At 48.4% G+C, this 24,728-nt stretch overlaps 1 protein-coding gene across 3 annotated transcripts in view; it reads right to left on the bottom strand.

Moving 5' to 3' along the window:
* SEC31B (SEC31 homolog B, COPII coat complex component) overlaps positions 1 to 24,728 on the bottom strand; it is a 2,991,081-nt gene that overhangs the window by 2,806,919 nt on the left and 159,434 nt on the right. For all 3 annotated transcript variants that reach the window (XM_069610491.1, XM_069610490.1, XM_069610492.1), the window contains one exon: positions 8,757 to 8,840. In XM_069610491.1, the coding sequence (XP_069466592.1) occupies positions 8,757 to 8,835 (79 nt within the window). In that variant the 5' untranslated portion in view covers positions 8,836 to 8,840. The remainder of the gene's footprint in view (positions 1 to 8,756; positions 8,841 to 24,728) is intronic.

The following is a 24,728-nucleotide window of genomic DNA, read 5'->3' as shown; positions in this document are numbered from 1 at the left end:
ACTTCGGTTGAATCGGGCCAAGTCCTCCCTTTTTCCCCCTGAATGAGGCAACGGTTCCCCCGACTAACATGGAGGGGTTTGGGTGGGTACAGGATTCAGTTACGTATCTGGGGGTGGTGGTCAGTAGGAAGGCTCAGACTCTGCTGGACATGAATCATATGGAATACTTGCGGTTACTGAGGGCGATAGATGGGTGGTGTAAGCCTACCCGCACACTAATGGGTCGTGTGGCCATTGCTAAAATGGTAGTGGTCCCCAAGCTCTTGTATATGTTTGCAAACATACCCGTCTGGCCAGGGAAGAGTTTTTTTTGAGGAGATAAGGTCTCAGTTGATTCGTCTGCAATGGCACCCCAGAACCCCGCGGATAGGCTGGGAGACTCTGGTGCAGCCATGGGAGCGTGGGGGGTTGGGGGCCCCAGATGTTGAGGCATATTTCCTAGCAGCCCAGTTGTCGTTTGTGAGGTACTGGATGTGGGAGGGACGGGGGCCACCACATGTGCACATTGAGAGAGGATTGGTATACCCCTATTCACTGCAGGGACTCTTGATTTCGGGGAGGGTGGCTGATAAATGCAGATTTGACCCCGTGGCGTGCACAGTGCATGCATGGAGGAGGGTCTTGAAGAGGGTAGGTGTGGAACACCCGTTTGACCCGGGCATACGGCTATGGCAGATAGAGGGCCTGGTGCCTACGTGCGACAAGTCCATTGTGATTGAATGGAGTGGGGAGGGGTTCGAAAGTCTGGGAGATATGTATCCGGAGGGGAAGTTCATGACCCAGGAGGTATTTGGAGGCGTAATGGGCAGGGGTCCCCGCTGCACATTACAATATTACAGGATGAGGGCGGCCTTTAAAGAATGGTCACCAGTATTTCCGAAGGTCCCTCAGATAACGCCCCTGTTGGATTATATATGTTACTCCCCGGGATGCCGAGGGGCGACATCGACAATATATAAAATGATACTGGCAGATACTCATCGCGGCCCCCCATCCTCCCCTCTGCCCCCCCAAATAGAGGTCACTGGGAGCGTGATAGTGGGTTCATTCTCAAGGATAAGCAATGGGGGAGAATATACGAAAAAACGCACAGTGGCGTTCAGCTCGATGCTGCAACTGATTCAGCTTAAGACACTTCATAGGGCATATGTTTCACCAGCGCAAGTGCATAAGTTCGATGTAACTAAGTCTGACGCCTTCCCGAGGTGCAGAAAAGATCAGGCGGATACGATTCATATGCTATGGGATTGTGCGGCTCTGGGTCCCTTCTGGGAGGGGGTGTTTAAGGTTGTGACGGACATTCTGGGGCAGTGTGTCCCAGGCACGATGCTATGTGGAATGCTGGGGTGTTCTCCGGGCCTGCCCACGAAATGTGGTAAGCTTCTGGCTTCTTGCATGATTATAGCTAGGAGATGCATACTTATGAAATGGACTCACTCCTCCCCCTTCTCCCCCGGAGGTGAATGGGTGGATGAAGGACTTGCTCTGGCTGAGCCATACTGACAAAGATTACGCCGCCCTGTGTGGCCTGTGGAACAGACCTAACATCATTTGGGGCCCAACTGATGGCGTATCTGCTGGCAAGGGATGCGGACAATATACTCCCGCACCCGGCCATTGGAGGGGGAGGGAGAGGTGAATAAAGTGGGCAGCGTTCCGTAATCCTGAAGGTTGCAAGGTGTAAATTGCTGGTACTCAGCTGTTAAGCATGAATTTCATTGTTGTGCGCATGACATGGTTTGAGATGGAGATGTGAACCAGTTAATAAAGAGATGTTAAAAAAAAAAAAAGTTTCAGGAGATACAGATCTTTTAAAGGCATCCTGGTCCAAAGTTTCATGGCCAAAGAGGAAGAAAAGACACAAGGAAACTGGTTGACGAAGAAAAAAGAAGGGTTTTTACAAGTGCACACGATGCAATATTTGCAAATATGCAACCAATTGTGGAAGTTTCACACCCGGTGACAGGACACAGTTGAGATTCCACAATGGATCACATGTCAAACTGACCATGTGGTATATGCCCTCACCTGTGCGTGCCAGAAATGGTATATCAGTAGCACAAAGTGCAAATTAAAAATCTGCATACAACACGTGTGTGCCATTCTTCACAATGATGCAAACTACCCAATGGCTAAACACTCCTTTGAATGTCACAATAACGACATAGACAGTTTTAGATTCTTCGGCGTATACAAGATAGAAATGGGCCTGAGGGGAGGCTCTGAGAAACTGCTAAGACAAAAAGAAATCAGTTGCATTCTTGACTTTGAAACAACCCAACGGGCATAACATCGATGAAGAGTTGTACACTTTTCTGGGATGCTAAGAATAAAATAATTAAAAAACCTTTATGGTTCCCGAAAGAGTTAACTGGGAGTAAAAGGCCAAGGAGAAATCATCTGGGTCTTCCATGGAGTGCTGGAGTTAGAGTTTCCCCATTGTATATTTGATGTTTCCCTGTCTACTGGAAAAATGTTTTTGTGCAGAATTCGAGATTATGTCAACTTGGAAAAAGATTTGTTTAATGCAATGTTTTAATCAAGATCTTAAGTGAGTTTTTGGTGGTTGTTTCTATTGCACTTTTGTCAATGAAGAAATTGAACACAATTCTTGTAAGGGAGAGATGTAATGTGGGGTAGGGCAGTACATTTACAGAAAGATTGATGGAAGACCAATGCAATTTGACCAATGGGTAAGAGCAGTTAACAGGTGCTGGGGTATTACGAGTACGGTATTGGGTTGTACCCAACAGATGTGGCACACTTTGACATGTTGGAGAGCGAACCACATTGGTGAGGTTACCAATTATGATTTGCACTATGCACTTTATACCCAGTTAATTATGCTGCTATTGCACTTGGCACTTTGGATGCATTGGAACATGCTGCTAGAGCACTAAGCACTTTTACGAGGCAATTTTTGCATGTAGTGTAGAGGGTTTGAAGAGGACTCTTAGTGGCGGACTAAATGGTGGACTCTTTGAAATATGCTGTTAGAACACCAGGAACTATAACCAGGCATTTTATTAGTGCATGCAAGAACACCCTAAGCCTACTCCAAGCAGCTTAACAAATGTCCAATTGCAATTGGCACTTCGGACTTACCGGAATATGCTGTTAAAGCAACAAGCAGTCCAATGAGGCATTGAATGCATGCACTTTAGATGGGCTCCTAAACATGACTCTGTTGTTGTTAGAATACAAGGCATTGTAACCAGGCATGGTATGAGTGCATTCAAAAACATCGTAAGCTTATTTTTAAGTGATCAAAACATGTCCGATTGCAGTAAAAAACAATGTTATACACTGTTGGAAGACAAAAAAGTACGAACTGTATAAGGAGCATGGGCACATTAAGCAGTAAAAAAACTGCAGGACTAAAATGATTGAATGAGCATGTATGAGGCATTTAAAAAAAAAATCAAGATAAGGCAAAACTGTGCTTTGTCATGACGATGTGCTGCTATTTACAAGATGTAAGCTACATGTGTAATTGTTTCCAGATAGACAAATAACACTTTGCACTCAAAATTTTAATAAGCCACATATTCCCTCACTTTATGTCATGTCATGGGCGCCACAACCAGCAAAGGAAATGTAATACTAGAAAACATGTTTTGTACCAAACTAACTGCACTTTAAATGTAACATTACATCATTATAAGATGGCCGACATGCAAATTGGTCTTTGTAACAGAGGGCAAATTGGCCCTTCCTCTATTTTCAGCACCCAAACCTTCCTCTGTCTTTCCTGCATGTTTTAACTGGGTTCTAGACAATGAGACAAACTGTTGTGAACAAGTGACAGGTTGGCCGCGGAACGTGTGAACGTCTCAACTTTGGGAGGACCTTTGTATTTTGGTCTCTTGAATTCTAATGGATTTCCATTTTTGGTGATTTCACGATGTTGCCTGGATGAACTAATAAAGGAAGTAATAATTTGACAACAGCAGTGTGGACCCGGCTTCATTTCTCTATTTTTTTATGGTCTGACAAACTACTGTTAGGTCAAGTTCATCATATTAAAACCAATACAAATTCCCCCATTTCAAAACAACCTCTCTACATCCCTCCCCACCTCTCCACCCTCTTGCTTTGGCCTTCCCTACCCTCCTCTCTTTACAATCCCTCAGTTAAAACTGAAATTGTGCACCGGAAGTTGCTTGTGGGTTAAGAGCAGGCAGGTTTGGCTAAAGTCCAACACTAGGGCCCATGCTTTCAAATATCGTCAGTATTGGCCATCTGCTATTTTAGCTGCCAAAAGTAGTGTTTTAAGCCTGGCAACAGCCCCATATCTTGGATAGTGTTTCTTCAGCTGGGACTACCAGCAGTATGCCCAATGGGACCAGCAGCAACGTAATTCCTATTTTAGCCTTGACCACTTCTATTACACCCTGCCAACACTTTCAAAATTTTGGGCACACCCACCACATATGAAAGAAATCCCCTACGCCCTGCACTCTCTCTTGCAGTCTGGCCGAAATGTAGGGTCGTTATTGTGCAATCTTGTGAGAGCGAGATATTGTCGTTAGCAAAGCTTTAATGTTGGTTACTTGTTTGCCGTGCATCTAGCCTAAATCTGTTGACTGCTTAGTTTTATACAGCAGCTCTGGTCATGCTGTCATTCAAAGAACTTGCATAATATGGATATTCTGCCCTGCTTATGCCCCTCAGCAAATGTATCTTGTACTTCTCCCCTAAACCTTGGGATGCGTGCCCAGTGTCCTAATTGCGAATAGCTTAACCTCTCCCGCTCACCCACCTTAAAGCGTTCTTTACATTGTGTAAATGTAAGCGGGGGTCGCACCTTTGTAAAGTAGAGCCAGCATTTCCAGGCCTCCCTCCACCCATTTCTTGAATACTAGTTTCGCTAACCCAAGTATAAAATCTGGATTATGCCATAACAGGGATAGTGGCCCCAGGCCTGCCCTTACACACTGACTGATTGCTTTGCGACAATAATATAGCTATACTTTAGTGGATGACAGCAGTTGGGACCATTCGGCTAATTTAGAGCCATCTATGTGGGGTAACGTGAAGCAGAAAGGATTTATGTGCACCCAGCGCGGACCTGGGCCTTCTTGAGTTCATGTGAACATCCTGCATAGCTGAACCGCCAAGGTATATCTAATGGAGGTCTGGTACTGGCAGTCCCCCACAGTATGGACTATGCAGTAAAGCAGTCTTTGCGATGCATGGCCTTATCACTTTCTAGATGAATGCAATTATCTTGCGTTGGAGGCCCTCATCAGGGTTTTTACTGGCAGAGCCTGGAGTAATATAGGAATCTCGGCACCAGATTAATTTTTATGTTAGTCACTTTACCCAGCTACAAGATCTCTTATTTGCCCCACCTCAAAGTCTGCCTTCGATTCTCCAATCAGTTTCGTGAGGTTTACATAGTATGTCTTCCAGGCTCAGAGATTAATTCCCAGGTTTTCAATGACATAGGAGGCGCTGGATCAGGGGGCTGAGTCTTTGGAGAGCTTGATGCTCATTCTGCTGCAACTAAATATTCAGCCCACTGGATTTTGTATATTTATCACAAACTCAGAATTCTTTTAATGCTTCTAGCACCTTCACGATAGGGAATTATGCGGGTCTGTGACCATGAAAAGGAGATTGTTGGCATACAGTGACATTTTGGAATGTTCCCATCCTAATTTCAGTGACTGGATGTCCCCATTCTCTCTAATCCTCAGAGCTAGGGGTACCATTGACAGCACAAACAAGAGGTGGAACGGGCAACTCCGATGCATCCCTCTCGATACAGAAATGGGTATATAGCTTCTGCCATTAGTGCAGGGTTTCTGGTAGTTTGCTAGAATTAGTTTAGAGAATATGAGGCAAAAGCTGAACTTCTGGAGGACTTGGCCAATCGATGTGGTCAAATGCTCTGGTCTCATCAAAGGCTCCCACCCCATCAGTATGTCACTTTTCCAAGCCAAGTTTATTGCTCTTCGTATATTATCAAAGGTGTTTTGGTTAATTAAGAATCCAGTTTGATCTGTGGTTACTAAATCCTGCATTAAGCCAATCATTTTAGTTGGTAAATGTTTGGAGGCGATTTTCGCATCCGTGTTTATTAATGTGATAGGCCTATAAAGGTTACAATCACACGGTTCCTTCCCTGGTTTGAGAATGAGTATGGTGGATGTCTCAGCCATCAAATGGCTGAATCGATCCAGTCTCTCGAAAGGGGTGAAATGTTGTGCTCATGTGTTCATGTGTTCAATTAGTTGGAGCATAAAGGCTGTATGGAAAGCTGATGAGAAACCATAGGGACCCACTGCCTTATTTTCTAGAGACACTATGGCCTTCGCTACTGGTTCCCTGGTGATTGGACTGTCCAGTTATTGTCTGGAGCAATCTAATTTCTTGCAAATATGTTCGCTGTTTATTGGGGTTAAGTTCTTTCTAGCCAACATCTCCTCAAAGTACCTTAAAATAATCCCTCCCTTTACTTCCTCACCATACTAGGTCCTCCCGTTAATTTTTAAGCAGTGTATGTTATTTCTAATTTGCAGGTTGCGTAGCTTTTACACCAGGCTCTTGTTCACTTTATTACTTGGGCTGTAGTAGAACTGTCTAGTTCTAGCCATAGCATAAGCAGCTTTATCTGTTAAATGATTCTCAAGCTTATTCCTAGCTGTGTTTAAAAAGTTGCCATGTTCTTTGCAAACTACCTTTTTAAGTTATGATAGGTAATTTTTTTATTTTTATAAGGTTGACTTTCGCATTCTCGGACGTCATACTCAAATGTCTGCCCATACTGATTCCGGGATTTGATGCATTTTGCAGTGCACAAAATCAATCCCACCCCCTCCTCATCTTTCGTCGGGTCTGGCGTCAGATTAAAATCACCCCCATAACTACCTAGCCCTCGACAAACCCAGCCAATTCATCTCTAGCTTGGGAAAGTAATTCTCTCTGGTTTTCATTAGGGCCATAATATGAGTTCAGTATAAATACAACCACAAATATTGTGCCTTTGACCCCAATGTACCGCCACATGGAAATTCGCAGTATGTCTGTATGGTGGAGTGGGGTGTCTTTCCCTGTGGTAATTGCATTGCACTGCTTTTTAGACTCCCGATGATGCGAAGAACTGCAAGGGAAAATTCTTACTGAACAGTCTTTTTTCATCTCTTGGTCGCAAATGGGTCTCCTGAAGCATTGCCATCACTAGCTCTTTATCCTCTAACTTCTGGAGTACCGATTTTCGTTTAGCGGAAGAGTTTAGGCCTTGAGTGTTGAAGGAGATTAGTAGAAACTCCCTGCTGGGGGTCTCTTAAGGGGTGCGATAGACTGCTTGGGGGGAACGGGTATAATCTACCTCACTTGACCCAGGGAGCAAGGCCTGGATTTGACCTGTTGCTGCCACATTTCCAACTGTTTTCCCAACATTTGCCCCTCCCCTCTACTTGCATCTTAACATCTAACATTTGTTGCATTAAACAATCAACTAACATTTGTTAACAGGGATTCCGGTGGACCGGTGAAAGGGCACGCCGGCTCCCTTTTTTCTCTGGGCCTGCCCACCGACCTGTTGCCGCTTCCAAAAGCTAGGTATCTACCTGTCGGTCAATCTTTCCTTCTCCTTAGGGTTCTCTCTTGTCCCGTCTCTCGGGTTTTCTTTTTTTAGCGCTTTCCTCACCTTCTACCAAATGCACCTATGTGTTCCCAGTTCTCTGTTAAGGAACTGGCCACCTGTTGCTGCTGGTGTGTCCATGTTATCTACCGCCATGTCTGGGCCAATCTGATTTCCCCTGCTTTCCTGGTCGACTTTATGGTCCGTTTCTTGCCCTCATGCGTGAAAAGCAGGGTGTTCAGGAATTCCGACCTGTGATTAACTTTCTTGTTTCGAAGACAGAAACCGGTTTGAGTGCTCCCCTTTTGCTAAGCGTGGCAGGCGCCAAATCTTGGTAGAGTTGGATGGATGGATGGATGGATGTACTTCTGAAATCAATTTCAGGCTGGCTTCTTACTACCCTCATGATTCTTTAGTCATGTAGAATCTAAGATAGCACAACGGGTGTGAAGTCCAGTTTAGCAGGGTTGATCTCAAGGTCCTGCTTCTTCCCCCTATTGAGTAGGATAGGATTTCTGCAACCGCACAAGGAGAGTTAAGCATGCAGGTGCTGCTGGCTCCGTACGATTGTCCCTCGTAATAGGTCTTGAAGGGACGATGCTGATGGTTAGGCCCTTGTGACAGTCTCTGCCAAACATATGGGAGAGGGATAAAAAAACAAGGGGGGGGATCCTCACCACACCAAACTGGGGCGCTGCATCGCCTAGCAATTGGCGGTAACCTCCCGGCTTGGCCACCCAATCCTCAACCCCGGGAGCAAGGCAGGCCATTTCATTAGAACCCTCTTTACAATATATGTAGGAAAATTAAGACATACAGCTGTCCACCCAGAAAGCACATAAAGTATAGTGAAGACTTCTACACAATCTAGGAATGCAAGGAGCGACAATAAAAACAATAGTTCACTGCCCTCCTACGGCTTGCTGCATTTTTAATCAGTTATGCCCAATGCATTACTCTGGACTCATTTTGAATGCAAATGAAGAGCCACACTGGAGCCAAAACAACGCAATGAAGAACTTCATGAGGTTGTGTGATGAGGGACTATGTTTACTTTTAAAAGATTGAGGCTCGACTTATACTGTTTTTTTAGTATTGTTTTGTTTTAATTAGAAGTGCTTAGACAAGACAGTATAAAACGGCAAAAGTACAAAGTTATTGATACCTGTAGCCAAGTAAACTGGATGGTGGACTGCTGGGCTCCACACCTGAACTGCAGTTCGCTCAACTTCCTTCAGCCTCATTTTCCCTACAAATAAAGGATTTTTTTAGACAATGGAACCAATTACATAGTGGACTCCCGTGCCAAATGAGGCCAACTACAAGCACAATGTGAAGAAAGCAGATAACATTTAAATAGTATATTTTTCACATAGAAGCACCTGCAGTGCCAAGTAATTTTTCCAGCAGCATTACCTACTGCCACGACCCCAAAATTACATGTTCGTTTAACTCCAGCATCTAGTGCTTGAAATGCAGATAAAACTCTGCTTGCACTTAGCACAATGTACTCACAGTGCTACCAAGGTGGAACAAGACTTGAAACTCGGTAGGGGCTTCTAGACTATTGATATTCTATTAGCACCATAAAAAGAAACATGGTAGATATTATGGTTCTCACAGCTTTGAGAAAGTGCTGAGAGCAGGCACAAGTACATCAAACACTCTAAATTCTAAGACACCTGCCTCCTTATATATTTGCATCATAATCCAAATCAGTCAGCAGCATCCAAACACAGAACAATGTATGGTACATATAAACACAATACCCCTTTGAGCTACCACATGCCCTCTAGACGTAGCTGGCACTATGTGGTACGGGTATTATCATCTTGCTCTTTTAAACAAACCTTAGTTAAACAAAATGCTAAATAGCTAACTAGTTATAATGTTCAAAGCAATAGTTAGCAACTGGACCCACTTTACCCTTTGGCAATACCCATGTAATAAGAAAATATTTTCATTTGCATTAAAATTTGATCTGGATGATAATGACTATGCAAAATTGATATTGATATTTTATTTCTATCGCGCTCGTACACAAGGTAGTGGAGGGGGAACAAGGGAGAAAAAAAAATTATGATCTTACTAGGCCCAGTAACATTGAGAATGCGCAAGTGCATGGGAGATGGAAAGGGAAAGGTGCATGGGGGAGGGACAGTGGAAAGCGCGGAGCAAGAAAATACCAATAAAATAAATAATAAAGGCAACTAACAGTGGCAGTGCAGCCAGAAAGTAGCAAGTGCAGGGTTTAAGGCAGCAGACAGGGTATGTCTGGTAAGTGCAGAAGGAAAAAAAGGGGGGGTTGGTATGGGTACAGATACAGACCCCAGTGCAATTGGTGGCCCCGGAGGCAGTGCGGGTAGGTGGCAGGGTGAGCAGGCAACTGGGCCCGGAAGACAGAGGGTAGGCCAGGTGCACGATGCCAGAGAGAACAGATCAGCAGGGGAGAGGAGGATCAAAGGCAGAAGCAAAGAGGAAGGTCTTGAGGTGCTTCCGGAACCGGAGATAGTTCTCCTCAAGTTTCAGAGTGTAAGGGAGGATGTTCCAGAGGGAGGCCCCAGCCGAGGACAGATCGACCATCAGCTTGTTTCTTTGAAAAACGACTGACCCTGAGGGAGTTAGAGGAGCGAAGAGCTCGAGAGAGGAGGTATTTGCAGAGGGATAGCTACAGGTATTTTGGACCCAGGCCCCCGAAAGCCTTGTGGACAATGTAGAGGGTTTAGAATCGAATCCCTGCATCCACTGGGAGCCAATGGAGAGATTTCAGGGCTGGGGAGATACAGTCCCATGGCTTCAGGCCAAGGCTCGCAGTCCTGTTCTGGATTAGTTGCAAAGGGAGGAGAGTAGAGGCAGGTAGATTTAGAAAGAGGCTGTTACAATAGTCCAACCTAGAGAGAACTAGAGCTTGGGAGACCGTGAGCTTCTGGGGGAAGGAGAGGAAAGGCAGAGTACCTCTGTCAATTATCAACATGGATGAATTTTAGCATTTCTGTGGATATCCAATATTATTTTGCTCCTTTTCATTTTTCATGTTTTCTCTTCTACCCCAAATGTGTGACTTCTAGCATCTCCATTAGAATATTTTTTACTTTTCCTCCTATTTTTCCATATTTTCTCCTTTGTACTATATCCTTTGCTACGAATTGCGGGATTCTGTCACTTCTCCCCAGGGGTGAGCCTTTCCTTGCAAGACCAGGGAGGTGAGCGCGATACCCTCGCGAGGGGTAGAGGCAAGTTGCCCATTAACAGGGAGAGACTCCACCCCCTCTTTTCTCCGTGGGGACAAGAACTCCTGTTCCGATGATGAACTCTCTGCCCAAATATCTCAACAACCAGTCAGTGAAACCTGCTGGAAGAAAACACAATAAATCACTATACATTTGCTACGAGGATACGTCACCTGAGAAGTAACACCTCTCTGGTACTGCAACTAAGAAAAACAATGGAACAATAATGAAAACCCGTCCAACACAAGAAGGCGGCCGTTAAACAGGGGAAGCTCCAGTGCAGTGTCATAAGTATTGGAGGCGGAGACGCCAATGAGAGAGAAACCTGGGAAGTTCAAAGCTGCTCTGGTAGCGAGGCAAGAGGAAGAAGAGCATGTGCGGTTTACTATGCAGGGAGGAAAGCTAGACAGAGCAGTGCCAGTGTCGCGTTGGGAAGCCGAAACACTGTAGAGCAGAATGAACAAGTGCATGTCTCTGGAAAGAGACATCCAGGCCTAATGAGCGAGGAGAAAATACTTGGAAACAACTCTCCTGACCGTAAAGCAGCGCACAAGGAGACACAGCAGAGGTTATCAGAGAGCAAATAAGTGATAACAGAGGTTGCCCCCTGACCCATGGTGAAGACTCCAAAAGGCGAACTGCCGACCCAGTGACCATTCCAACACCATGAATGTAACGTGAAGGGCAGGAGACCAGGTGAGGGTAGCGAGCATAAGAAATAATTTGCTCATACTCGCCTCAGTAAGAAGCAAAGTAACCAGAAAAGTGAGAGCCATAGATGGGTTCATCATACTCGTCCCAATGAAAAGCCAAGTCTCTGCACAGACATGCGTTGGCTGCTGCGCAAATGGAGGCATATCCACTCGCATGAGGACCTGCAACTCTACCTCTCTCCCCTGAACACTCACAAGTCCATTCTTAATGGAGCAAAAAGGGAATTCTACCTATTCCTCATTGATTCTCACTCCAACCATCCTCGCCAGCTACAGGGCACCCTAATCTCACTCCTCCTAGGTTTATGACCATCAACTCCACTCTCACAGCTAATGACCTAGCTGAATATTTGGCTGCAGAAATTTCAAATTTTAGAGACTCCCTTGACCTTCCTCACACTTCTGCCTCCTACATTTTACACACTGCTTACTCTACCATCATCCTCTGCCTCCATCTCCCACTTTAGTCACACTAATACTGACAAAGTGCTATCTCTACTGATGACGGCTAACCGCTCTTGTGCCCAAAAGACCATCTTGCTTCTCAGCTAGTTAAGCCTATTGGGCCTTTAGTGGCCTCTCGCCAAGCTGAACTCTTCAACCTGTTCTTCGACTCTGCTTGCTTTCAAACTATTTTCAAAACAGTCATGTCATCCCTCTACTTAAAAAGCTAGGGGCAAACCTGAACCTACCGGCTAAACTTTGTCTGCCGTCTCTCCTGCTGCACTACTCTAAAGTGCTCCAAAGGGTTGTGTTCAACCGTTTTACCAATATCTTAGACATCCACAACCTTTGAGACCGCTACAAGCAGATTTTGGCTGGAAACTGCTCTCATGAAGGTGTACAACTTCATTGCCTCTGCTAAGCACTCCAACCCATCCTCTATCCTAACTCTCCTTGACCGGTCCGCTGGCTTGGACGCTGTCAATAATGCTGATCTCCTGAATACTCTTTCTTCTTAGGATTTGCGATCAAGCTCTTGCCTGGATTGAATCCTACCTTGTACCTCACCGATTCTCGGTCTCCTGGAGCAACACCACCTTTCAACTCACTCCTCTAACTTTTGGTGTTCCGGAAGGCTCTGTGTTGGATCCACTCCGCACCTCTGCTCTTGGGGTACTAATCTCCTCCTTTCAGTTCTCGTACTAACTCCATGCAGACAACACCCAAATCATCTTCTCTTTTCCTGATCTATCAACATTTCCAACTGTTTCTCTACCATTAAATATTGGACGGCTTTAAACTCTCTGGTGTTAAGCGCTACCAAAACAAAGGTGCTCTTCTTCCCTGCAAAAAGCTCTCATATCTCTTCCTCTGCCTATCCAGTTCCGACCTGACTCTCCCCTACTCTCTTTCAGCTTGAAACATCTGCATCATCTATGACCCTTCTCAGACCTTCTCTACTTTCATCTCCAAAACTAACAGCAGCTCGCCTCAACCGCCTAAATATCTTATTTTAATTTCATCATTTGTAAGGCGCTTTATACAACAGAATTGTGTTTCAAAGCGCCACAAAGCTAAATAGGAAGGGACCAGGGGATATAACAGTGGCAAGAAACAAAAAGCAACAATATATTTACAGTAGTGGTCCTACTAGGCCATGTGGCATTCGGCCATGCAAGTGCATTGATGAGACGAGGAGGGGGATGTAAAGGGTAGCAAAGAAGTGGAAAAGTGCTGGAGGGGGTGAGATGCTGGAAATGCATTGGAGGGACAGGGCCTCCCTGTCCTTGTCCTGTAGTCCTTTTTCATTGTTTTCTGTATTGTTTTCTGCCCAGGAGTCCATGTGGGACTCCTGGCAGTGCAGCTCTTCCTGTTTTTGGTTTGGTGTACAGACCTATGGGATACCCTTATGACACTCATGGGGGGGGGTACAACCCTGTGCCCCTAGTGTATGTTTTTGGGCACCTGTGGATGGCCCGCAGAGCAGGGTATGGGCTGGTGGCAGCTCCATGCTGAATTTGACAGGTGCGTCGAGTATCCTCCATTTTGGGATACCCAGGCCCTGCCATTGCGATCAGTTGATTCCTAATAGGAAACAAGATGGCCCCTGTGGCCTCTTGCTTTCTACTGCCTGTTACCTTGTTTTCCCAAAGTCCTGGGAAGCCCTGACTCGGTCCCTTCCCCCTGACTGGCTGTTGGGTGGAAGATCCATATATGGTGTTGTTGTAAGTCCAGTCCAGACTGATTGGAGCCTTCCCAGTGACTGTATGTTGTGGGTACGCCCTGTGGGTGGGACCTGAATGGGGTGTGTGACCAATATGCACTTTTTGTTGTGGCCGTCTGGTTTCTGGTATGAGAGACAAAGACTGAGACAGCCCTGCCCGAAACTGGCCTGAATGCAGTGTGTAGTGTTGAATGGCTGGGTACTTGTCCCAATGCACATTCCTTGTTGTGAGTGTCTGAGAGGGAGGAGGATGGCCTGCATGCACTGTATGCCTGATTGGCTGACTGACTGCATGAATGCCCTTCTGTATGATTGGCTGCCGAGTATGACCCAGCAGTGTGGATGAGAGACAGGATAGTATATCCGGGGACCTCCCACCACTGGAAATTGTTCAGAAGCTGTGTCTACACTTGAAGAGCAACTGGAACTGCTGATCCTCGACGCCCAGCAGGAAGAAGACTTGTTGCATTTGCTTCGACCTGATCTGAAAGCTGCCGAACTCGTCAAAGACTGATCCGAGAGAGGACCTGGTAAGGCGCCCTCTTCCTGTGCTCCGAGGGACCATCGAGCACCGCGAACCTTCGCCGAAGCTCCCTGGAAGTCAAACCCTCGAAAGGCTGGCCGTCGAAGTCCATTGCCGTCAACCAGGGTTCGCAGGTTTGTGTAACCGCTGGAGGCCCGTCGAAGTTGTGGTGCCCAGACACAGGGACCACTTGACGCTGTGCCGCCGACGACCGGAGCCGCCCGCTCCTTTGCCTAAGAACATTTGAATCGAAGGACTCCCTTGTCCGCAACGTCGACCGCTTTGTCCTGCCGGAGAAATCGAAGGCCGCTGACGCGCCGAGGAGGGTTTCCCGCCACCTGAAGGCCACAAAGACTTTGACGACTCGACGCCCTTGCTGGGCCACAGTTCTTCAGAAACTCTTTGCGTTACTGAACAACCAATCGCCGAGGTGCCCCGCACACCTCATCCTCGCAGGACGTCGCCGACGAGCACCGCCTGGATCGACGTCGTGGTCTCGGCACCCTCGAACTTCTCATCGACGCCAAGTTCACCTTCTTCGACACCTCTCGACGATCCGTGGCTCCTGCTTTAAAGGGAGTCACTCAAGAAGGATCCATCGACGCTTCTTCGAAGAACTCTACTCCACCAGGTACATTGGAGGGGTAAAAACATTATAGGAGAGAACAAGACTATTGAGCAATATATGGATTGGGCTTGTGCTATATCTTTATTTTACAGGTTGCCCAGGTAGGGGGGAGGGGGGAATCTCCACACAGTACTGTGCTTAACGGTAGAGGCCAGTATTCTGCCTATTGTTTCAACCATCTTGCTTTCCCTCCTATCTCTATTGCTGGTTTTCTTGTTATTGATCTGTGTGACATTCTAACAGTATAGTTGATGCACTTTAATAAGATCTGATAATATTGGTGGTACCACTTTAGAATTGTATATATTTACCATTGTTGATTTCTGAGTACAAAGTGCGTTATTGTGATAGTGTACATACCTTTGAATATTAATTATATAAAGACTGTTTTCAGTAATACAGTGTGTGGACATTCCTTTGTGGGGGTTTGGGGACTACACTGTACTTCAGAACCAGCCTGCATCACCTCCCGAGAAGCTAGGCCTTGATTGCTCGTCCATTGCTACCACAATAGAGAATCTTGGCTGGGGTCCTCTGTGCCTCTCCTGTACCATATAGAGAGCAGAAGTACAGACACCCCCCCTCCAGTCTTTACAGGGGGACCCAAGAGAGAAGTGCTAAGGGGAGCCAAGAGGAGCACCTCCGGCTAAGTGCTAGTACAGGCAGCTCTCAAAGGTGGTATGTGGAGCCACCAAGGCAATGGGGGGATGAGGGGGCTGGTAATGACGGGGAGGAAGGGCCTGAGAGTCTGAGGTTTATGAGGATCAGGCCAGCGGTCACAGCGGCAGTGGGGTGATTAGCAAGGAAGGGAAAGAGGTAGAGACAAGAGAAAATATTAGGAAAATCAGACATCACTTTCCTTTCAACACTGCCAAGCATCTCTTAACCACTTTTGTCTTCTCTAAACTGGACTACTGTGCCGGCATCCTCTTATCTCCCCAACTATCCAACTATGCTTTCTGTCCTCTCGACAAGATCATTAACTTTGTTACCAGGACCCACTTTGAACTCCCTCACTTCACACCTACTTCCTCGTACCATCACCAGGCTGGATGGCTGGCGATGAAAAATGGGGCCAGATTTAAATTTCTTCTCCTGGCTCGCAAACCAATCCATGGTGAGACACCACTGTATCTATCCTCCTCTATCCAACACTACAAGCCTTCTCATTTTTTTTCTCCAAACTCTTTATTGGTTTTCATGGTTGTTACAGGTTATTTTGCATTATACATGACAAGACACATCATGTAAGGCTCAAGCATCAATGTCTGTCAATGGTTGAAGGAATAAAATACCTCCCTCTTCCTTTTGCCCCCTAACCACCCGCCCCCCCCGCCACTCCTCTCTGCAGTGTGCTCGTGGTTAGTTTATCATGCTGATGCGCTTGTGGCACGGTTGCTAAGATCACGTGTTCTTTGGCCCAGAATCGAGTTGTCTGATAGGATTGTCGTTTGACTGTTGAAAGTATGATTGTAGCATTTCTGCGTAACGTTCAGCCCTCTCTAGATTGGGTCTGGATTGGCACTTGAGTGCAGCCTGTTCCAACCTGCATGTCTTGGAGAGGGTGGTGACCCATTCTTTGTGGGAGGGCGGCGTTGGTGCTTTCCAGCGTGCTATTAGTAGTTTGAGTGCAGTGAATAGTATGATATTTATGAACTTGCGTGTGACTGAGCCTCCATGCCAGCTTGCCCCGTCCCCACCCAGGATAATGTTCCTTGGTGTGCAAGGTACGTCAGCCTCCTCTGGTACAGATTTGTCGGTAGATTCCCCGCCAGTAGGGGGTTAATATTGGGCAGGACCATAGCAGGTGACCCATTATTCCTATCTCTTCACAGCCCCTCCAGCATGTAGCAAAGGATAGGAGGCCCATTTTATGTAGCTTGATGGGGTGTAATAAAGGCTGTGGAGAATTTTGAATTGTATCTCTCTTTTTCTGAGAATAGATGAGACTACAGGGATGGCTTGGAAGCATGCAAGTATATCTGAGCCGCTGACCGGTAATCCTAGGTCCAGTGTCCATATATCGGCTAAGGCTTGTATTCTGTTCTTGTTGTCTGGGATGGCCATGGCGTAGAATGTGCAGAGTCGTGGGTATGCTTCTGTGGTTTGGTCCATTTCTCTCTCGCATTTAGTATGCGAGAGAGAAATGGTTTAAGTCTTGCAGTTCTCCTATCGCAGCACTAATATGGATACCTAGGTATTTTATGGAACGGGATTGGAGGGTGAAAGGGGCTATCCCGCCAGGGTCCCACAGTACATCTTGTCTTAGGGGCATTACCTCTGATTTCTGTAGGATTGGATATAGGGGACGGATGCTACTAAATCGCTAACATATCAGCACGTCGTCTGCATATAAGGATACACTATGTTCTTCAGAGCTCGATAGATAGGGCATAAAGCAGGAGTGAGAGCAGGCAGCCCTGGCGCGTACCCGATTGGAGATGGAATTCAGCAGATGCCACTCCATTGGTGACCACCAAGGCCGTAGGGCCGGTATATAGGAGTTTGATCAAGTGGACGAGACGCATGGGGAAGCCATATCTTGGCAGCACGCAGAACATGAATTGCCACTGTACTTTATCAAATGCTTTTTCCACGTCCACCGCCAGGATGGCGACTTGGGGGGGGCTCTATTGCCCGCTATTATGTGCATTAGTCTGCGGATGTTATCGTTAGCATGTCTGCCCCTGATGAAGCCCGATTGATCTTCATCAGTTTTGGTGTGGTGCTTTCAATTCTTTGGGCAAGGCATTTCCCCAGCATCTTGGCGTCAGAATTTATTAACGAAATTGGCCTGTACCAGCCACATGTTTCTGGGTCCTTGCCACTCTTATGGAATACAATGATGTTGGCCGCTAGCATTGACTTGGGTAGGCATTTCTGGGCGAGGGCTTATTTTAATAATGCCTCTAGTTTAGAGGCAATTTCTAGGACTATGCAGTTATACAGATCGATTGCGATTCCTTCGAGGCTGGCCGCTTTCCTGTGGGTAAGGGAGAGAAGGAACAAGTTACTTACCTGTAACTGTTGTTCTCCAGCATGGGTCTGGCATGGATTCACATGCTCATGACTATTCCCAGTCGTCAGGCTGGGAATCCTCGGTAAAGAAAAAAATCTGTTTCAGTTTCGTTTCTGAACTGTCTTTCTACTACTAACCAATCACTGGTCTCTGGGTCATACTGCCCACAGCCAATGACTGCCCTCTACCTAAGCCCCTCCTCGGGCAGCCATCTTCAGATTTGGTAGCACGTAAAGTGGCAGTAAGACCACGTGAAGAGCCGCAGAGGGGTAGGAGGGAGGGTTTGCATGTGAATCCATGCCAGACCCATGCTGGAGAACAACAGTTACAGGTAAGTAACGTGTTGCTTCTCCAGCATGGGGTCTGGCATGGATTAACATGCTCATGAATATAAGAATACATAGCAGTACACATGCAAAACCACGGGAGGTGGCAAGGCTCAACATTAAGCAATACAACAACTCAACATTAAGCATCTCTTACCTCCTCACCAGGCTCACCTTAAGCGAACAGGTTGCGCAGCACTGCATTGCCGATTCTGGAGTCCTCCCTGGAATCCCAGTCGACGCAGTAGAATCTTGTGAAGGTGTGCGTCGACCTCCACGTAGCAGCCCTGCAGATGTCGAGCAGGGGCACACAAGACAGGAACGCCATGGTAGCAGCGATCGTGCTGGTTGAATGGGCTCTCGGACGGCCGATCAACGGTCGGTTTGCCAACCGGTGACAGTGCATGATGCAGCCAGAGAGCCATTTGGAAATAGATGCCTTCGAGAGGGCCTTCCCTTGGTTCACAGGACCAAAGTTCACAAACAGCTGTGATGTCATCCGAAAAATTTGTGCGGTCCACATAGAACTTTAGCGCTCTAGCCACATCCAGCGAGTGCAAAGTTCTCTCAGCCGGAGACGAAGGTGACGGGAAGAAAACAGGTAACACCAAGGGCTCGTTGAGATGGAAGTCCGACAGCACCTTGGGCATGAAGGAGGGGTGGTCCTCAGCACCACCCTCGTCTCGTGGAATGTCAGCTATGGAGGTTTACAGGAGAGGGCCTGGATCTCTCCCACTTGTTGTGCGGAGGTGATGGCCACAAGAAACGCTGTCTTCCACGACAGGAATTTCAACGGTGCCGAATGCAGAGGCTCGAATGGCGGCCCCATGAGCCTGGACAGCACCACGTTGAGCTCCCACGACGGGGCCGGAGCTTTCACCGGCGGGAATGACCGGAACAGTCCCTTCATAAACTCCTTCACCAGGCGATGGGACCAGAGAGATGATCGCCCGGGGTCCTGGAGTAGCGGGAAATAGCTGCTAGATGGATCTTGATGGAGGCATGCGCCAACCCCGCCTTGGCCAGCGACAGTAGGTACGGCAGCACCAGATGGGCCGTAATCCGCAGAGGGTTAATCTGTGCACGGCACCAGACAGAGAACCTCTTCCATTTGTGTCCATAACACTTGATAGTCGAGGGCGCCCTGGCCTTTGCAAGCACCTCCTTGCAGTCCGCCGGGATATTGTACCCTACAAACTCTGGTGCTGCAGGAGCCAGGCCTGCAAGTTCAGCGACGCCAGATCGTGGTGGAGGATGGCGCCTCCTTCTCTGATGAGATGTGCGTCCGTCGGCAGTTTGACTGGTGGGGACGCTGACATGTCCAGAAGGTCCGGGAACCAGATCTGTGCGACGAGGATCATCCTGTACCGGGACCGTTTGAGTTGGTTGATGAGGCGCAGCAGCAAAAGCAACAGAGGGAACGCATACAGGAACAGGCTGTCCCAGGGGAACGAGAAGGCATCGCCCATGTTAGGGAGAATTCTCATCTATGGCTAATTTCCCTCACCTAGTGAGTCCCCCAGCAGCTTTGCTGGACTTCTGGAATTTGCTTTTGTTTCCACTTGGTAAGAGTGAGAGCTTTTTCCCCACTCTTACCTGTGTTTTGCTATGGACTCTGAAGTACACCACTTCAGTAGCCCCCTTCTCTTTGTGTGTCACACAGCACCTTCAGTGCCGTGGCACAGGGTTGTCTTTGAGACTTCCCTCGACTCCATTTCTGAGGCGACTACCGTCCCCCAGAAAAGGGTAACGTTACCATTAACTTTAGTTAGTCAATCTACCACAGATCCAGTACACCCCATCTTCCATGGAGTACTGGAAAGTGTTATTTCGTATCCCTTTTTATCTGTATCTCCTAGAGCATTGTTTCGCTCTTTTAGACTGGCTGGTGGCAGTGGCATCTACCCTAACTTTTCTACCGCGATTATATTAGATAAATGTGGTGCTGTTCTTGGCTATTATATTAGCCTCGAACATAAACCCGCTTGACCAAATCGTCTTTCTGTTGGCTCCGGTTGGGTTTATTCGCCATTTCTTTTTGTTAAAGTCCTTCTTGTGTCTTACTTTGCGCAGCAAACTAGGTTCGCCTTCTTTGGTCACTGTCTTTTGGCAGGCTTCTGCTCAGAAGCCCTCCTCAAGGCGCCTGGGTGTCTAGGTGGGTTGAATGTGAGGGAGGGGTGTAGTCACCCCCTGCACAGGGTATCATAGGAATCCCAAGTTGCACTTTGTCATGATTGGCCAGGGTAGTTGTCCGGGCTGGACAATCCCCCTGCTGGGTGATTGACAACCAGGCTGCGTGAATGGGGTTTTTTCGCATAAAAGGCAGGTCTCTTGGGCTAGAAGTCAGAGAGTCGCCACTGGAACTACAAGGAACCGAAGAGAAGCAGAGAGAACAACGGCTGCTGCAACTACCCCGTCCCTTCAACGACTCAGAAGATCCAGTCCGGAGTCTTCTTCCCTTGAGCGTGGTGGGGATAACCAGCTCATCTTTCAAAGCCAGAGGATCCTCTTCCTTGGTCGAAATCGCTGCACGCTGCTGTAGTAGTCCCGATAGCCACCTGAAGAGCCTCTCCTGTTTTTAAGGAGCGCACCTTTTATTCCTCGTCACTGCTGCCGGCTTCATCCCTGTGTGGTGTGGACTCCCTTCAGACATCGTCCTTCACAACGAAGCTCCAGGAATCGTGGGTCTGCGGAAAACCAACAGGAACAACTGCCAAGGCACCCGCTGCACCATTGGAACAAGGTACTGTGTTCTACTTAAGGAAACTGGGTGAATCCCTTTTCTTCATTTCCAAGGCTTGCCCTTGTCTTCCCTCCTAATAACTTTTGCTTCCGAACATTGACAATATCAAAGTACTTTTGGCTATGTTGAATCGTGAACTGTGTGTGATCTTCGGCAACAGGCCCCAGTGTCTTTCGACCCTGGCTCCGGCCCTGTGACTTTTGAACTCCTGTCTCTGAGTGGTTCTTGATTCTGCCTGCCTAACCAAAATATTGCCTGTGATTTTACCTCCAACTCCCTCTGGGTATCTCAGGTGCTAAGTGTGTTTTTGCCCTGGTAACATTTCATGTCACGGATACGCGTTTATTTAGTAGACCGGACTGTCAAAAAGTCATCACAATCGTATTCGTGGTAGCGTGTTTTGTTCGTAACACAGGTTCATTCAAACACATGGTACTTATCTTGAGACTTACTGTACAAAGTGAATTGGTTAGGTGTAGTAGATTTAATGTGTGGTTTTTATTTGAGTTTAATAGAAGTGTTGTGTTTATAATGAATGTTTTAAAAATAAATGCACTTCTATTTTTTACCTGAAACCTTGAGTCAGGGTTTGCTTGAGTCACTGTAATTGTGGTCCCTTTGTGTAATCTCTGCTACTGCTCATATACTCTTGAGATAAGCCTGGCTGCTCCGCCACTGCTACCACTCTGACATAGTAGTACAAGCTTGTACCAAAGGTAAAACTTGTATTGCCACCTGTAGTCTTAATTGTGTGTAGTGGTCCCTAAGGGCACTGCACAGGATTCTGCCTAACAGCCCATGCTCCCCGGCTGGAGAAACCTGCTGGCGAACCTCTGGCACTTGGTGTTTGCCGCCGTCGCGAACAGGTCGATCTGGGGATTGCCCCATCGTCGGAAGATGAGGTCCACTTGATCCATCCGCAGTTCCCACTCGTGGCACGAGCGCAGCTCCCTGCTGAGTGCGTCGGCAATGGTGTTTTTTATTCCTGCCAGGTGGAAGGGTACCAGAAACATCCCTTGGGCGACGGCCCAATGCCACAGATCCTGGGCCTCCTTGGATAGGGCTGGGCATCTGGTGCCTCCCTGCTTTCGGATGTAAAATATTGTTGTGTTTTTGTCAGTGAAGATCCTCACCACCTTGCCCTTGAGGGATGGAAGGAACGACCTGAGGCCCAGAACACGGCTCAGAGCTCCAGGACGTTGATGTGTAGTGACCTCTCCTCGGGTAGCCAAAGGCCTCTTGCGTGGAGATCTCCGGAGTGAGCCCCCCCCCCATCCCTCCAGGGAGGCGTCCGTCGTCACCGTCTCCTGATGGGATCTGGAAGTCCATACCCGCCGTCAGATGCGCGTGGGTGCCCCACCAGCGGATCGTTTGTCGAAAGGTCTCGTTGAATGAGATCCTGTCTTCGAAGTTGCCCGTCGCTTGCATCCAATGGGCGTCGAGGAACTCCTGCAGTGGTCACATCCGTAGTCTGTAAAGACGCACAAGGTAAATGCAGGAGGACATCATGCCGAGAAGGGACCTGACGGACCTCACTTTGGCCACGTCCATGGTCGATAGCCGTTGCACCTTGCCTAGGATGGCCTTCGTCCTTTCCTCCAACAGAGATTCTAGTCACGCCACTGTGTCAAGCTTGGCTCCCAAGAACAGGGCGACTTGCGACGGTACCAGGTGGGATTTTGTGAAGTTAATTGAAAATCCCAGATCCGTGAGCAGTTGGACGGTCTTCCTTGTGTGTTTGACGGCGAGTTCCCTTGACTCTGCCCGGATGAGCCAGTCGTCCAGGTATGGGTAGACGTGGATCCCCTGTAGGCGCAGCCACGCCGCCACTGGTGCTAGGCACTTGGTGAACACCCTGGGCGCCGACTTCAGTCCGAAGGGAAGGGCCTTAAACTGGTAGTGCCGTCATTGGACTACGAATCGCAGAAACGTTCAATGGTTTTTCAAGATGGGGATGTGAAAGTAGGCGTCCTCCAAGTCCAGCGACGATAGGAAGTCGCCTTCCTCCAGTTGTTCCAGCACGTGCTGGAGGATGACCATCCAGAACTTCTGGGACCTGATGTACTTGTTTAGACGACGAAGGTCCAGGATGGGTCGCCAACTGCCGGTCTTTTTCCTTATGAGAAAGTACAGCGAGTAAACTCCGGAGCCCCGGAGCCTCTTTGGGACGAGTTTGATGGCTCCCTTCTTTAGCATTGCTCGTACCTCCAGTAGTAGTTGTGGGACGTGGTTTTCCATTCTGGCCACAGGTGGAATATGTGGACACTTTCTTAGAAATTCCTGTGTGTGCCCACGGGCCAGGGCATCCAGCACCCAACGGTCGGTGGAAATGGACTCCCCCACGCTGAAGTTCGCCAACCGGCCTCCCACCGGGGTGCTCAGGTGGGGGCCCCGATGCTACGGCCAGTTCAATCCTGCTTGGCGGCGGCCATGCCGCCCTGGCCTCCTTGCCGCCCTGCCCTCCTTGGCGACAAGATCCTCCTTGCTTGCCGCGTCCCCTGTAGGCCTCCTGCGACGAGGAGCGGGCCGCTTGGCGGTACGTCAAGGAGCTGCCGCCGAATCCCTAGGACGCACCTTGCTTGCCTCCGGAGCCCCGAAAGGGCAGCCGTCATTGCTGAAGAACGCCTAAGGCACGAGCCGCCTCCGTGTCGGCCTTGATGGCCTGCAGCGACTCGTCCAGGTTGTTCCCATCGAAGGGCATGTCCAGGACCCTGGTCTGCACGTCTTGACGGAAATCGGTTGCCTTGAGCCAAACGCGCCGGCGAAGGCAAATGCTGTTGCCCATCTGGCGGAAGCCGGTGTCGGCAATGTCTGTGGCCACCATGCCGTGGTCCGACGCCACCTCTCCATCCTGTAGGATCTCCAGGGCCTCCGCCCTCTTGTTGTCCGGGAGGAAATCCAGTAGGTGAGCGATCTAAAACCATAGCTCCCTGTCAAAGCGGGCGACAATCATGAGGGCGTTGGCCGCTTTAATGGTAGTCGCCGTCGACGAGATGACCAGTTGTCCCATGGCATCCAGTTTCTTCCCTTCGCCGTCCGGCAGAGATGTCGAAGTTGACGCCGTCGCCCCCGCTGCTTTCTTATTGGCCGCTGCGGAGACAACCGAGTCCGGGGTAGGCTGCGCCCTAAGGCACATGGGGGCAGAATCCAGAACCCGGTACTTCTTCTCGTACCTGTCTCTCTTGGCAGGGGCCATGGATGGGTTCTTCAGGAGCAACAGCCCCTCGTCCCAGATGTCGTTGAGTAACGGGACCGACAGGGCCGTCTTCCTTTTGGCCTCCCTTCATTGACAGAGGAAACCTTCCTTCTTCTCTTCCATGGGGCATCGCTGGAAGAGCTCGGATGCCCTGGTTATCATGGCGTGGAAGGAGCCGATTTCATCAGGCAGGGAGGCCCGAGCAGGTGGTGATGGAAGGTCCATCCCGTCGTCACCACCGTCATCCGTCCCGGCTGTCTCTGTTCCTGTACCATCCGGAGCGCCCTCAAAGCACTTAAAAGACCGCTCAGACTACTTTTTCTCACCCGCTGCTGGGCTTTTCCCCTCCAGCCAGTTGGTGAGGTGGGTACGACGATCCCTCATCGTCCGCTTGGACATGTTCTTGCAAAACGCACAGTCCTTCTCCACGTGCGTTTTGTCTTCATAAAGGAAGTAGAGACATCGAGAATGTTCATCCTCGTTGAAGGCAATCTGCAGTCCACATCCAGGGCAGCTCCTGAAGAGCTTGGGACCGGGCGTCGCATTTCCTTTTTCCTGGGCCATGTCCACGCGGGGTAGGCCTCAAGATCTT

This window comes from Ambystoma mexicanum, chromosome 8 (genome assembly GCF_040938575.1).
Source record: "Ambystoma mexicanum isolate Mex_15411 chromosome 8, UKY_AmexF1_1, whole genome shotgun sequence".
Taxonomy (NCBI): Eukaryota; Metazoa; Chordata; class Amphibia; order Caudata; family Ambystomatidae; genus Ambystoma; species Ambystoma mexicanum.
The sequence above is the reverse complement of the archived record's forward strand: the minus strand, read 5'-3'. Positions and strand labels throughout refer to the sequence as shown.